Source organism: Hippocampus comes, unplaced genomic scaffold (genome assembly GCF_001891065.2).
Source record: "Hippocampus comes isolate QL1 unplaced genomic scaffold, H_comes_QL1_v1.1 scaffold22, whole genome shotgun sequence".
Taxonomy (NCBI): domain Eukaryota; kingdom Metazoa; phylum Chordata; class Actinopteri; order Syngnathiformes; family Syngnathidae; genus Hippocampus; species Hippocampus comes.
In genome coordinates this window covers 1,564,606-1,580,628 of record NW_017806175.1, presented here as the reverse complement: position 1 = coordinate 1,580,628, position 16,023 = coordinate 1,564,606, and the positions used below count along the sequence as shown (strand labels likewise).

General features: G+C 42.9%; 2 protein-coding genes across 6 annotated transcripts in view; one reads left to right on the top strand and one right to left on the bottom strand.

Annotated features, from left to right (window-relative positions):
• cbarpb (CACN subunit beta associated regulatory protein b) overlaps window positions 1–2,438 on the bottom strand; it is a 20,404-nt gene extending 17,966 nt beyond the window's left edge. Inside the window, exon 1 of one of the 4 annotated variants that reach the window (XM_019897264.1) lies at window positions 2,220–2,438. The gene's annotated coding sequence lies outside the window, so the exon portion shown is untranslated. The other 3 variants (XM_019897260.1, XM_019897262.1, XM_019897261.1) reach the window with 3 other exon arrangements.
• An 869-nt stretch (window positions 2,439–3,307) lies between these two features.
• atp5f1d (ATP synthase F1 subunit delta) lies at window positions 3,308–9,038 on the top strand. 2 transcript variants are annotated; one of them, XM_019897291.1, is made up of 5 exons: window positions 3,308–3,543; window positions 4,746–4,899; window positions 5,006–5,094; window positions 8,254–8,413; window positions 8,910–9,038. In XM_019897291.1, exons 1-4 carry the CDS (start codon window positions 3,427–3,429, stop codon window positions 8,374–8,376), a joined length of 483 nt encoding a protein of 160 aa, XP_019752850.1. In that variant the 5' UTR covers window positions 3,308–3,426; the 3' UTR covers window positions 8,377–8,413; window positions 8,910–9,038. The 2 variants fall into 2 exon arrangements, with proteins under 2 accessions (XP_019752850.1, XP_019752851.1); XM_019897292.1 differs by having other exon boundaries at window positions 8,254–8,417; window positions 8,921–9,038.
• Window positions 9,039–16,023: the final 6,985 nt, after the last annotated feature.

The following is a 16,023-nucleotide window of genomic DNA, read 5'->3' as shown; positions in this document are numbered from 1 at the left end:
GTAACCCACACACACACACACACACACACACACACACACACACACACACACACACACACACACACACACACACACACACACACACACACACACAACCTGGATACTCACCACAGCACGGAAGAAGCAACATGCCCGCCACTCAATGCAGCAATTTCAGCACCAGAGCCTGTAAATACAACCAACCCTATGCTCGAAGTCTGTCTTACCCCTGATGGAGGGCAGTGCGCAGAAGCAGTAGTAGCATCAGAAGCAGCGGCTCTCGATGTGTGTGTGTGTGTGTGTGTGTGTGTGTGTGTGTGTGTGTGTGTGTGTGTGTGTGTGTGTGGCTTGAGAGAATCCGCCTCCGTCCAAGCAAGATGAACGCCTCCCAACCCCATCATCATCCTTCAGCAGCGGCCCAGTGGCCTCGAAGCAACAGGGCAGCGCGGCGGCACGGCTGCGAGCAAAACAAGAGCGGCAGACCGCTCGCTTAAATGTCAAGTTGGACCTTACGTAAGGAAATGCGCCTCGGAGACATCGGGAAGGCTCAACTGAATTCCACTTGAATGTGTGTTTTGAGAACATTGGGTCTGGCAGAAGGGTGAAATGTGGTAAGCACATCTGTCACGCAGTTCTTATAGGTTCCAAAGTCATCGCAGATTGGTTCACTAAAGATGCTAAATTGTCCATGGGTATGAATGTGAGTGTAAATGTTTTGCACGAAACAATCTTTTTTGGGGGGCCGGGGGGTTGTTTTGTGAATTATGCATTTGCCCTAACTTTTGGGGTTAAATGAATAACCCCAAAAGTTGGGTCAAATTGATCCAAGTGGGTTCCGTCCCGATTTGACCCAACAGTGTTTAGAAAGCTTTTCTCAGTTCATATTTTAGAAATGTAAGTGATGAAACGTTCAAGCATATTTGAACTCTGTTCATAACGAAAACAGAAGCGCGCACAGTGTTAAAATAGTGTTTGGTTATGTAATGATTGGTGTTCACTAGAAGTGCAAAGATTAATCGATTAATCAACAACTAATCGAGTGTCAAGTTCATCAAAAAATATTTTGTAAGAAATCGTATTTTTCAATAAAAGGACCGAAATGAAAACATGTGATTCATCAATTAATCATTAAAATAATTAACACGTTAACTGATTTGTAAAATCATCATAGTACAATGTTGTGTGCCACTTTCTTGGTTCTTCCCATTTGACCGCCTTATGTCATAATGGTGCTTTTTATTTCATTTTAACTTTTAGTTTCACTTCTCTTTGATGGTGATGCATCGATAATGTTGGTTAATATCATCAGAAAGAGCGTGTGTGTACAAATGAAGGCCTCTACCCACCTCCAACGTGTTTGTACAAATACTGTATACGCCTCTCCCTACCTCCAAACCGAATTTAAAAAGAAACCATAAAGAAAATATTGGAATAAGCGTCTTATAAATAAGACAGAGCACTGACACAATCACAAAATGAACATGCACTTTGTATTTGCTTCTATTTTGGGTCCTTTGGGTTTCATGAAAGGCACTACATTAGATCAAGTTATGATGATGATGATGATGATGATGATTGCTTTGTTTTACTCTGCTGTTTGCAAGCAGGGCAGCATTGCAACTGAAAACATCTCAATTGGTGATTAAATAAAAGTCTAAATAAATAAATAAAGCGAGACCTCAGATGAGTAGCCCATGCCTAATAAATTGCATGTGTGATGTGCATATTTCATGATTTTACTATTTGCTAACATGAACAATTGAAAAAGGGTTTTCGAATGGTGGCTTTTTGTCCCCGACTCTTTGCATTAACATGATTTGCTGTGGCAAAAATACTACTAAATAAACAAAAACATTCACTATTGCTGCTCGCTATGTATCTTATTAACACTGTTAATATAGTGTAGACTATAATTATTGCATAGATTATACCAAGACTACATCATTTGTCACTGTATACTACTGTATGGGCTGTTTTCTACAGTAACACTAAAATCTGTATGGCGCAGCCATGTTTCAGCAATATTAATCGATTTTCCTGCAAATTAGCAGACATTTAAGGTGCAAGTAAGTTACAAGAGGACAGGATCACGGCGAAATGGACTTAATCGATGATACGGCGTGGTCTCAATGCACGATGAATGCAGCGATGTCGATACTCGGCAGAGTCGGCATCGAAGGCATTTATTCACATCAGGCTTCACAAAGAAGCACACGTATCCTTCACAACATTGCACTCACCTGCTCAACCTGCGTGGTCCGGCCAGCGGCGGAGGGGGCAAACCACGGGAAAGTCTGCGAGAACACTTTTGAATGTGCAAATTTTTCATGCGGCTTAAAGGTATTTATGAATGGAAGCCCCTGCGTCTAAGACACACCCACCGGCCAGTCAGTGAAGCCCCAGGTGACGTCACCAGTGAGGTAAAGACGACTGGCTCGAGGGTTGACCAGAATATACAGTTTCTCACACACAGTTGTGTACATTCATTCGGTCCAAATAATTTCCCACTGGGATGTGTTATTAGTTTGGAAAACTAATACATCGATAGATAAATAAATCAACAAATGAATGGTAAAAGAGGAAATTAAAACTAAATGGTATTTTTTTCTTTGCAAAGCCATAGTTAAATTCGCTCCACACAGCAAAAAAATACTTCTGACCCACTCGTGCTAAATACCCTTTTGAATAGCGTTGTAGCGCCATCTAGTTGTAAATTTAATGTATAAAAATCCTCTCTCTCTCTCTCTCTCTCTCTCTCTCGCTCTCTCTCTCTCTCTCTCTCTCTCTCTCTCTGTCTCTCTCTCACTCTCTCTTTCTCTCTCTCTCTCTCTCTGTCTCTCTCTCACTCTCTCTTTCTCTCTCTCTATCGTCTAGCCATCGATCTTTCAGCACCAAAGCACGAGACTTCCGCTATTGCGCCAGTCTTCCTGTATGAAAGACTACATTCCCCATGAGTATTATATTTTGAGCAGTATTATGGCGCCATCTCCTGGCAAATTAACCCAACCATCTATCTATCTATCTATCTATCTATCTATCTATCTATCTATCTATCTATCTATCTATCTATCTATCTATCTATCTATCTATCTATGTATCTATCTCTATCTATCTATCTATCTATCTATCTATCAAAATAAGATTACATAAGCAATAAAGCGGTCATCGTCAATGTTAAAGGTCCGTGGGAGAAAATGGATATTAGACAAAACAAGTTGAAGTCAAGATCATGAAATATAACTTTTTTTTTAAGCAAGCAAGCTATCGGAAGCGCGCATCAGTCTTTCCGCTTTAGAGACTACATTACCCAGCCCAGTTACGCTGCCGCAAGTCATTGTGGGTAGATTACCAACGTCCTTGTCCACCAAACGCACACCATCTGCCTGGACGCAAGGAATTTTCGGGGTCCGTGTCAGTCACACGTACTTAAACGAAGACATTTCCAACATGATGGCAGCAAGATTTCTCCGCCGTTCACTCCCCGTGCTCAGGCAAGCGCGTTGCTACGCCGAGGCCGCCACCGGTGCCCCGCAGATGTCCTTCACTTTTGCCTCTCCGACTCAGGTAGCCGCGGCGTTGGGAATGCTAAGAGGGCCTAACTAGCGTTAGCTAAACTGTTTGCTCAATATGCGCCTAAAATGCATTGTCGGACTTTGTTAAAAATCATTCGAAAGTGTATGTCAATTGATTATTTTGCTTTGTCCGAGTTCGGGTTTATCGGTTATTGCACGATTTGAGTGCTGGAAATGTTTTAGCCTTCACGAGCTAGCAATGCTCGCTGTCATTCATTTCTAGTTGACCTGCAATGTAATTGATTACAACCACGTTAACTAAAAAAAGTTTTTCGTGTAAATGGCATGCCTACTATCGCACATGCATTTCTAGAATTATATGGCGCTAACTTGATATGTTTACTGAACTCAGACTGAATTTTGTCATGATAGCCGTGCAACCTTGGGTTGCACACAGTGGACACTTGGGAGTATGAAATGTCACCCCTGAAACGACAGCAATTGTATTGAACCGTATCCGAGGTGAGGAACTATGTTTGGAAAACACCTCAAGAATAATACACTCCCAAATTTATTTATAATTTCCAATACATTAATGCCTAGATATAACGCAAAGCTACTATCTCAAACCACTGCAATACAGTATAAGGTCAATCTAATTCTACAACAATACCATTAAAGTTAACTGCTTCCAGATTACTTTTTTGAAAAACGCCCTGGAAGTGCAAGGATGCTGGTGTCTATGTTGCTTCTTAGCAACACATAAATGTATCAGCCGCTCCTTTCCTGTTATCAATTTCTTACTTTGTTGGCTCAATGATGATAGGTACTCTCATTAAAAAAAAAAAGTATATTGTAAATGACTGTCTTTTGTTGGGCCTTTACGCTGAGCAAGTGGCTGTTAACAGCTCAGAAGGTGTTGACTTCCACCACTGCCATTAGCAGTCCAGATCTTTTTCTGCAGATGTTTACTAACCTGCTTTTTCTGGGGCTACCACACAAAGAGCCTCCACATCTCCTTGTAGGACCTTTTATAGGAATCATATTCATCTTAGAAGGAGCAGAGCTTTTGGATGGCATCTTCGGCGACTGCACAAAAAGCACAAAAATATGCGTGTCGGCATGAAGTTTTAGTTATCGTAGAGAAAAAAAGAGGTCTGAAATAGGTTTGTTCATGAAATGGCAAGGGCTTACTTTTGTGAAACAGCTCCAAAGTGGACAATAATTCCCATAATATTCTTGTCATATTTGCAGGTTTTCTTCAAAGAGGCCAGCGTGAAGCAAGTGGATGTGCCCACACTCACTGGTGCATTTGGTATCCTCCCCGCCCACGTGCCCACCTTGCAGGTGCTCCGGCCCGGCGTCGTCACGGTCTTCAATGATGATGGCTCTGCTGCTAAATACTTCGGTAAGTCTGTCATGGCATATAACAGCCAACTCAACCACCCCTGAATGCGCTGTAATGTGTAGGTTATTTGGTCTGATGAATACATTCCCGCTGATATGTCACCTAGTGAGCAGTGGGTCCATAACTGTCAACGCCGATTCTTCAGTGCAACTGCTCGCTGAGGAGGCTGTACCGCTGGACCAGCTGGACATAGCTGTGAGTAAAAAAAAAAAAATGTCCAATTTGGCTACAGCTTGCTGTGATGACATGTGGTGCATCCATTCGGAAAAATGTTGCATGAACTCATGCACACAGTGGAATCAGCATGGAGTCGAAAATGGAGGAATCAATAATTAATGCCATCCCCACATCTTTGGCACATAAGAAAAATTACTTAATGTGGCGTGGTTTAAAAAAAGCCTATTCTTCTATGTCTCCCCCCCTTTTAAGTAAGTTTAGGGCTTTCTATTATAACAGTGACAAATACATATTGCTGAGCTGAGGCCGACTTAACATCCGAACCAGTGACAAAAGGCACAAAGCTACTTCCTGTTTGATCGCTTGATAAACCATCACCAAATACAGGCAAGCTTACACCATTCTGCACTCTGTTCCGCAGTGGGCACTATGCAAACAAAGTACAGTGTGTTAATAACCTTTATAATTGAATTATGAAGCTTAGAGGCAAGGTCGATCGATAAATATTTTACTTATCCCACCTGGGGGAGTTAGATTGTCATCACCCCTAAAAAATTACAGGGTTTTTTTTTTAGTTTAGGACAGTGTTGTGTCCCTACGATAGTGACACAACCCCAATTTGTACCTAAGTCTTAACACGTCCTATTTTATCACTAACCTACTCATGCAGTAGGTAAGTCAGATGAATGTAAAATATTTGTATAAAAGCCATATTTTTGCCCTCTAACGTGCCACGGCACAAATGAGAATGTTGCACATGGTTTATAACCTCAAGCCTCATTGCAGGACAGTTGTAAACGAAACAGGGTATACCCTGAACTGGCTGCCATATACAGTGGTAGAATGAAAACCCCAAACGATGCACTATTTGGAGTGGGACCCAAATTTTTTAGTTCCAAATATGCCCCAAAGTTAAGTATTCCCATATGAGAGGAGATCATAACGCAGCACGAATAACAAAGCACGTTAAAAACACTTTAAATCACAAATGACAAGCATATTGCTAACGTGGAATTCTACATCTTCAGTCAGTGCTGCTCCTTGTCAAGCATCATAAACAGATGGACTCAAATTTACAACGCCAGTCGTGCAAAGGTCCAAATAAGTCCTTTTTTTTTTCTTCAAAAGTTGGAAGCTGAGATTCCCATCCAAATGTTTACAACCCTGGCAAATCCTAAGCATGATACTCCCGTGCTAAACATGGTTTGACAGGAGTAAGACTTCTGCTCAGTCATCCATGTGACGACTGGTATCATCTCCAGCTGTCATGATACCGGAACACTCATACATTTTCTACTTAAAACGAGTCGGCATATTTGCCAGTAACTTCCGTTGCCTAAACTTTCAGAAACGCTAAGAACAATATGCTGTCGGCTGAAATGAGGCTGACCGATCTGCGGCAACAGCTTGCATGACGTCAAGCACTGTGAGGGTTCAATGTCCAAAATTTGTGCAGTATTTGAGAGATTTCCGTGATAGTCTGAGTCCAACTCCAAATTTTCCAGGCTTTAAGGTGGTTGGGAGTTCAGCCTCAAATTCATTTACAAGCGGCAACGAAAAACTGCCGTCAAGGTGTCCAGACATAGTGCAGATGAAATTGAACAGTCTGACTGTACGTGGAAAACTCTCCTTGCTTCCAGGAAAAAGGGAGTCCAGTGCAAGCAAGTCGATTTCTGTTATGGATGTGGTTTGTTTTAATGAGATTTGAAAGCTGGGGGTTTCCTCATCGACTGGATGATGTTGAGGGGTTGATAATTCCAGCCGTTTCCCCCGGCGCATCTCCCAGCAGGGCCGTGCTCTTTGTGGAGAGAAAGCAGTCTTTGAACCCCTGGCAAGATTTCTAATTATCTCCCGTTTTTGATTCGCCGAGCCGTCGCAGTTGAACTTGACCGTTTAAATGTCAGGCTTGTTCATGCGTCACCACGCTCTCAACATCGCCCCGTTTTTGACCTTGGGCAACGGCACTGTCAACTTGACTCCGAAGGACGAAATGAGCTTTATTTAATTTTTTTTTGTTTTGTCCTTATTTTTTCACACCCCCTCCTCCTCCTCCGAATGTGCGGCAACAATACCGACAACGAGGCCACGCTGCTAATAAGGAGGAAAAGGTCACTCACTGTTGAGCTATAGCAGATGTGTCAAATCCCCACTGGGAGACCTTTAACTTGCAGCCATCTTTGGCATTTCTACTTTCTAATCGCCACTGTGACAAATTGAGCTTTCAGAGCAAATGCGGCAGCTCTGATTTTTCTCGACCGACTTCCAACACGAGTTGCTGCCTGGTTCTGCCACTTTTGAACTTGATGGGTTGTACACATTTGACCTGTGTGACGTCCTCCGAGATTTGCTTGTATTTTTGATGGGTAGGTATTCTTTGATACATTTTCCTGTTGAATCCTGAGGCGAAGCGTTGCATATCCCTGTCAAATCTTATCGCATTATATAATAACGTAGGCATCCTGATCTAATCCCGCGTCTTTGTTTGTCGTGTTCAATGTACGTTATATGCCTTCCAAATATGCCGATCCAAAATATATTCTGCATCTGGATGAAGTGCTTCATCCTTTTCGTAAATAATATCCTCAAGCAGGGGTCACCAACCTTTTTTAAAAGCGAGAGCTACTTCATGATTGATGATATCAGTGAAGACACTGATTATGTTACGTCACAAGCTAGGAAACAGATAAATGTCTGGAAATGACATCACAGTTGCTCAGGTAAACGACCATTGACAGCCCGGCTTGACCGACGACCTGCGATTCGTTGTTACTTGAGCCCTGAGCAACTGTGATGTCGTTTTCAGTCGACACAGAGTGGCAAAATGGCCGCCACGGAGATGGATAAAAATGGGTGGGATTGTCCTGCTTCATTCACACTCCACAAAGGCAATTATAATCAGAACGCCGTTTTTCGACGAGTGGCGCCGCACAGCAGCATATTTGTTGCGAAGAACATTTTTGACTTCACTTCCCCTTTAAGCCTTGACGGAGGTGCTTTGGTGCCTCGTGTGGATGTTTCAGTTCGTTGACCAGCTGCGCAGTGGAGATCTCGCGTGTCCAAATTTGAAAATGAATGATTTGTTTGTTCATTTTCCTCGACTGTATATCACCCTGCACAGTATTAGTCAACTGTCTTTGTCTCATTCCCTTTCAACTCAGCGTTCTTGCCCCTCCACAGGCTGCCAAGGCCAACCTGGAGAAGTCCCAGGCCGACCTGGCCGGTACGTCCGACGAGATGGCGAGGGCAGAGGTTCAAGTCAGCATAGATGCCAACGAGGCCATCGTCAAGGCGTTGGAATAGAGCTCCCCGCGTGGTGTGGCCCAACACCAGTTCATTTGTATGCCGTAGAAAAAGACTCCGCAAGTCGATTCATCCTCACCAGCCACTTCATTCGGTGTGCCTTGCAAGAGGCGAAAGCAAAATCGCACCGGCGTGCCCCGTGAACAAACACGCACGAGGCAAGCGGCCCGTCGCGATATTTCGTATTTGGTCCGCACGCGAGGCGGAAAGAAGTCAGTAAGTCATCAATCGGATTCGCCCGAACAACAATAATGCAAACAAATAGACGGGTAGACCCTTTCTTTCCATTTATCAATTTTGGTGAGGTTGTCGGAGCTGTAGCTTTGGCTTCTCTTTCTTCGTCAAAAGTTTGACGTTCAGCAGTTCACCACGATGAAGTGTACAAGCCCAACTGTGGTGTTTGCTCGACTGATTGGACCAGTGATAAATACCCAATGTAGTGGCTCGTGGGCTATTTGACAGCTCATCAATCATCACTTGATTTTGTGTTTGTCGCAACTCAAGATTTTTTCTTTCTTTCTTTGCTCTTCCAGGTTATCTTGACTCTTTTCTTTTGGTGGAACACACATTCAGCATTTCCAGCTGCCCTGTGGGTGCCATGCTTGCTCTGTACAGTGGACGAAAAAAAAAGAACAAAAACAGAATAAATTTATTTGAAAATATCTGTTGACCTTTGCCTGCTTTTTTTGTATTCAACTTCATCATCCGCCATTTCTAAAACTTGGCTCTGTGCGGCCTCTTGGTGGCAGCAGATATCAGCTATCTGAGATGATTCAAGTACTCCACTGTGTCAAATCATCTGATTATTATTTAACTGACCTTTTAAACATCCCTTCAAGGAAATAAAGTACCACATACAACTGCTTTGAGATGAGATAACAATCTGTTTGCTATGAGCGATGACCCCTGGGTTTTGCTCATCAAGCTGGAAAAAGACGCCCATTATTGTGCTTACACCGGGACCTTTTTCTGTTTCATAACCAACTTGAAGCTTCATTTCATTCAATCGTGTGCTGGATTCAAACCAGTTTGTTTCAAATGTCAAGACTCTTGAGGCCTTTAAACACGTCGGAGCGTGCAAAGAAAGCACTTTTATGTTTTTACTAACATCGAAACACTCGGGAGGCCGAAAGCGAAGGTTAGGCTTCCCGCTTCCTTGTGAATCCATAAACGCGATATTATTTTGAATCACAGCGGGGACCTGCGGGCCCGATGTCTCAGATCCGAAATAAAAATAACCAGTTCTCAACAGCTCTTGAACCGAACAGTTTGGAGGCTTGCATCAAAATCTTCAAGCTGCTCGTGGGCATGAGTAACACTTGAGACAGTCTGGATGAAACACCTGCATCACAAGGAACTATTTATTGGACTTTTATTACAGGAGATACGGAGTTTTATCTCGCAGTTTGGATCAAGAGCCAAAGTATGATTAAAAAGTAATTTTTTTACACGATGGAAAATTGACTTTAAGACCCTGTGAAGGGCATTCATTAAGAGATTTGTTTTTAAAATATACATGTTTGAGATAATTGCTGAAAACATTCAAAGACATGATGACAAATGTGGTACAGTACTTATCTAGATACTCCACATTTCAGTTTTCCAGATTTTTAATTTTTTTTTTAAAAGCAGTCGCCCCTCCCCCACAGTGTCAAAACTTGAGCGCCTTCATTCGCTTCAGCGGTGATCCACACTTCCCTTCGGTCAACTTGTGTCACTGCTTTAGAGTGCCTCGTCGTCAACTGTGATTGTGTGTCATTCACAAGGAGAAGGCGGAAGAGCTGAGTGTCAGGCGTGGGGGGGTGCAGCCTCCCGTGACAGCCAGCTTGTTGGATAGTGAACAAATAAAACAGATGACTCCTTTTAAAGTATGCATTACATGTGCATTTTATTTTCTGCGGAGTGAAAGAGAACACCCCCACCCCCTCAGCCACTGAAAATGAATTTCAGAGACTCGAGTGGATGACATCAGCTGTTCTGAAGGCCACAAATGTCACCCTTCACACATTTTTTCCCTTGAGCGTCCTTTTTTTTTTCCCTAAAAAAAACATTCTATAACATCTGGGGGAGCCGTGATGATTTCCAGATAGGAAGCAGTAATCGTCAAATAGCATGACCAGAACCCATTTTGGAGGCTGCTCCCTTTCATCTATCAAGATCACTTGTCATCTGACTGTATGACTCCAGCCACTGAATTTTGCAAGTCTTTCATAAGACCCTCTGCCAAATCATGGGACACATTTTACATGCCTCGCCAATCGCCATTGACATTTCGCTCCTCGTGTTCGTGATCGTTCATGCAACCGACAGCACAGCAGAAGTGTTTGTTCATCCACCACAACTAAGAAAAAAAATGGGACGCTCTAATTGGGGATGATTATGAAAGTTTTAAGCAACAGGAAGGGAAGATTCGTCCACAGATAACATATTTCCAGACATTAGCTTTTATTTACTCAACTGGAAATGGGGCAAGCAGTTAGTTCTACATCCTATTTTTGGAACGGTATTACACAACATTCTTTATCACTATTTATAAATATAGATAGCATCAAAGGAATTTTCCGTTCTTTGGTGAAGCATTACAAACATGAAATTCGGTCCGCATCTTGATCATCGGCGGCACGGTGGACGACTGGTTAGCACGTTCGCCTCACAGCGCAGAGTTGCAGGGTTCGATTCCGGCCGGCCCTCCTGTGTGGTGTTTGCATGTTCTCCCCATGCCTGTGTGGGTTTTCCTCGGGTGCTCTGGTTTCCTCCCACATTACAAAAACATGCATGCCTACTGCCCGAAGACAGCTGGGATCGGCTCCAGCACGCCCGCGACCCTTGTCGGGATAGGCGGATTAGAAAATGGATGGATGGATGAATGGATGGATGTCTATCATGAGTGATACCCACATAAAAGTCAGAGACCAGTGCCTGCAAAGACACGGGGGGAGAATGCCACTTTTGTGTGAAGGGGCCATTTAAAAATATCTTTTCAGCTTTTTTCAGGGATTTTTCTTTTTTTTTTGTCTGCTTGGAATCATAATTGCTAGATAGAGAATTGTGTGATACTCAATTAGACATCAATGGCGATGTTAATTTTTTAGGGTTGGAAATGCAGTGTGACTGTGAGTATACAGATAGTTGGAATACTATGTCGAAAAAAATAGGAAGTCTGCCATTTTGGTTTTCCAGTCTGGCCTATTCCGGGGGGGAGAGAGATTTCAAAAGACTTTTTTTAACTCAGTAAATATGGTCAAGCACAGCTAAGTGCGTCTAAAGGTGTGAAACGAGGCCTTGGCGGCAGGTACAAGAGGATAAGAGGCATCCGGAGAACAGTCTGATTGGAGTTGCGACCTTTTGTTGGAGACTTTGGTGCAGGCTCTCTCCGTCAGCCGTCAGCTCCTCGCGTGCAGCCTGGCGGTGGGAGGAAGGCCGTGACACCAGCTTCCCACCACTCTGCCCCCTCATGTGCCATCCGTCCCTCCGTTCCCGCAGCCCCCCCCCCTCCCCCCGCTTAGCACAAACAACCCACCCACCCGTCCATCCGCCAAACATGCATTCAGACACTTGCCTCCACACAGCGTGTTACAGCCAGGTAGCAGTGCTCCAAATAGCGAAAGTGTGGGCATTGGGGGCCGGGGGAGAAAATGGCAAAGCCTGCTGTAAAAAGGTTGAGATAATCAGCTTTTTTCTTTCAGACGCGCAGGTACCAACGCTTCAATATCACAGATGTCGTCGTCACAATCACATCGCCTACCTCCACTGCGCCACGCTCATACCAAGTGAATTCTACATATGTTTTTGTTTGCATGACAAACAAAAGCTGTTGTTGTTCACGGCATATTGTCTCAGTGAACCTCGTTCACACCCTCATGGCACGTTAACAATGTAGCGCCGTTAGCTGTTCTGCCACCTCTCTGCAAGCAACCTTGGCACGCAGGTACAGTTTATACAAGTGACGGAAAAACATACAAACAAGTTTGGTTTCGACAAAAAAAAAAAAAAAAAAAAAAAGAAATACTCATTTGCGGTCACAAAATCGGTAAATCATGCACACAAAAAGCTAATTTCTAGCCACAGATGCTAATTCCTGGCGACAAAATAATTGTATCGTGTGCACAAAGTACTCAATTTGCTCTTTACCAATATAATTATGTGCACTTCGTCTTGTTTCAACATCAATACTGTTCTTGTTTTGACATGGGGTTCAAATCTGTGACACTTTTGGGTTGACTCTCTGGTCGTTTTTACTGGTTTGTTGTTTCAAATGAGCAACGCGCTCTTTGCATCACTGATTTGACATCCGTAACAATCCATGGACATCAATCTGAAGAAGATTCCATTTTAAACTGTGACCAGTGTGAGGACGGGGTCATCCGATTGCATCACGCCATTGTTGTGTCCCCTTGACATAAGTTTGTGTATATGTGACCAATGTGTCATATGTGTCTTTCCCTGTGGCTCCTGACAAAGGAGATTGCGCTTGTTTGGCATTCCAATTGAAGGTGTCACTTGCTTTAGGCCTCGAAAGAGTTCACCATCAGGGCGGGACCCAACTTGTACACTACCGTGTATGTGTATATAAAGACAAATAACATGCCAGCAAGATGAGGTTTCAGATAGGAGTGTCGTGGTTTTCAATAAGAGAAGGCCAAACCGCACACTCACACGCACCCATACGCACGCTGACTGATGCTTGTCTTTGACCGGCTCTGCGGATCTCCGATTATATTTAGCTGAGGCTGGCAAACAGGTTCGCTCCAAGTTGCGGCTTTTCACGCCCGATGCTTACCAAATGTCCCACCTGTGCGTCAGTGCCGGCCTTGACGTCACCGTGCGCCCCGCCAGTGCTTGTGCGAGGCCACCTGAGCCCACAGCTGGCAACCCAAGCGCCGAAAGGCGCTAATCCTGGCACGGGACACTTGACTCTTCCCAAATAAGGCAAAGAGACTCCGATCCTTGAGTGCACATGATATCTGATTGCTCTCTGTAGTGGGATGCCAAAGACTTACCGTCCTAAGTACAGTTCAGTTGTATTTAACATTTAAGTTCAATGAATTTTCCCTAAAATTTTGATCTTGCTTTCAGAATTGCACAGCGGCCTATAACCGATCCTTGAGTGCACATGATATCTGATTGCTCTCCATCGTGGGATGCCAAAGACTCACCGTCCTAAGCACAGTTCAGTTGTATTTAACATTTAAGTTCAATGAATTTTCCCTAAAATTTTGATCTTGCTTTCAGAATTGCACAGTGGGCTATTATGAACCAAAGTTGAATCCAGTTGATCTGGGCGCCTCCCCCCGACACAAACACATACACACACATGCACAAACGCGCACGCATGCACACACAAAAGTTGAACTCGATTTTATGATTTCTTAATTGCACATTAAGTACGGGATGCCATCGCTCCAGGCTTGTTTTGTTGTGTTGTGCTTTCACACGCTTTAACCGCAACAAGCCAAAAGCAGAAGTGCTGTGGCAAAGAGGTTGGCCTTACCATCAGAGCACCTGTTGATTTGCTTTGGCATCATTGAAAGATCATTTTTATTATATGTGGGCACTTGCTTGTTTTTCCAAGGCTAGGTTCACACTGCAGGGAAATGCCACCCATTATTTTTGCAAGTGTACGACCTGTTTTGGATTTTTTAAAAAAGATTTTTTATTTAATGACGGTCTGAATGCCTCAATTCCGATGTTTTTCAAATCCAACCTGGGTCGCTTTCATATGTGGTCCTAGATCGGATACGTATCGGATTATCCGTGAATCTGCAAAGTTATGAGTCAGTACTGACTTTATGTTTGACTTTTAATTTAATCCCACTTGAAACACGAAGCAAAAAATAGACATTTGTGACATTGCGGTAATTCAGCCATGCAGACGTTTCATTTTTTTAGGTGAGGCAATGACGTGACGTCATCTGTAGTGACATCTCCATAAGACCATAACAGTCCAGTTCAAAATTGTAAAAAAAATATTTGAAAACAAACAGTTCCAAAGATTATTTGTAAATCTTTTTAATGTTAAAAGTTAACAGTTAAATACAACTGAACTGTACTTTACAAACGTACTCGACTGGATCAGCATTGAATTCAGTCATTCTGCCCTTGTCCACTAGAGGGAGCACACGTACCAGGAGTGATCCACATACCACACTTTGAGAATCACTAAAATTAGGAATAAAAGTCATTCACAAATCAAACAAACTACAAATGTCGAAATAACCAGCATTTGCTGTTCGCTACTGTATTACACCGCATATTCTTTCTAACTTTCAAACCTCAATGAGCGAACATTATTTATGCATACTTCCCTTTAGGTGGCAGGTGCTAATGTTCTCCTCTTTGACCTTCAACAGTCCAGCTAATCCCTCTGCTCTGGGTGAGGCTATCTGTGAAAGGTCACCCTCGATCCAAGCTTACATTTTTTACACCATGCCTGTTTGCCTGCCTACTGCTGCGCAGCGGAACCTCAACAGTGGAACAATTTGTGGGCTTCAAACTAAATCTGGGAAAATATCACCCAAAAGAAATATTGAGACTTGAGCATCCCTCCAAAGAATCAACTCAACAAGTGGCATTTTGTGACAAAGGGAAGGGTCTGATGTCAATGATTAGTTTTCAATATGTGCACAAATTAATTTTACCGACATAAAACCAGCATCAACATTTCCCCTAGCTTAAAATGGCAGTTGGCAGCCATGTTTTTATTGATTGTTGTTTGTCAATGATTTGGAATGTGGACAACGTAATTTATGTCAGCGCTTGCATACAAAAAGTGTCACGTCGCGTAGGTTCACTAACACACTGTGAAATATTTTATGAATCGATTTTGTTTTTAAATATAACCTTGGCAATGATAGCCTACATCTAACAAAAATCAAAAATTGTCAATCTCAATATGTTGGCATAATTTTTGAATTGAATGAAATGACTGATATATCTTTTCTTTTCTGTCATATTGTTATATATATATATATATGTATTCGTGTTTGCACTTATGTAAACAAATTCATTTTCATGAGCTAACATACTCATATGTACACTCACATTCCCGACACTGCTATTAATCACAGCAACAAAAAAAAAAAAAATTCCAAATGGAATGCCCTCAGGTGACACACTATCTGTTCTTTTCCAATGGTAGGAAGACTTAGTAGATGGTTCGGAATGTGAAAGTGCTAATTAAAAAATTGCGAATGTGTTAACTGGACTGCGTCTAGCTGGCATCTAGTCCAAGGTGTGCCTCACCTCTGGCTTTAACTCGTAAGTCAGCCAGCTTTGCAGAACAGATTGTGTCTGACTTTGGGGATTTTCACTTCAATTAAAGATTGCGATTTGTCTGTCTCTTTGGAATGAGGGTGGAAACATGGTTCAATTTTGCCTACTGGGGGATTCCTGCTTCTGCCGCACCTTCTTCAAGAGCAAAATTCCAAACATGGGTTATTTGAGTACACGAGCGTGCAACTGCGCCAATGTGGGGTTTGACTGGGCTATGTTGTTTGAACGTATGGCGAAGTCGTTCAAACATATTGTAAAGTCATTCGAACATATTTGAAAATCACAAGCCAAATGCATTATGTTTCCATCCATCCATCCATTTTCCGATCTGCTTTATCCTTACAAGGGTCGCGCAGGGTGTTGGAGCCAATCCCA

What these genes read in the sequence shown, in the direction of transcription:
- atp5f1d (XM_019897291.1), top strand. Translation starts at nt 3,427, where the DNA reads ATGATGGCAGCAAGATTTCTCCGCCGTTCACTCCCCGTGCTCAGGCAA. An exon ending in CTTTTGCCTCTCCGACTCAG is followed by an intron (nt 3,544 to 4,745) that starts GTAGCCGCGGCG and finishes TCATATTTGCAG; the next exon opens with GTTTTCTTCAAAGAGGCCAG. An exon ending in TGGACCAGCTGGACATAGCT is followed by an intron (nt 5,095 to 8,253) that starts GTGAGTAAAAAA and finishes GCCCCTCCACAG; the next exon opens with GCTGCCAAGGCCAACCTGGA.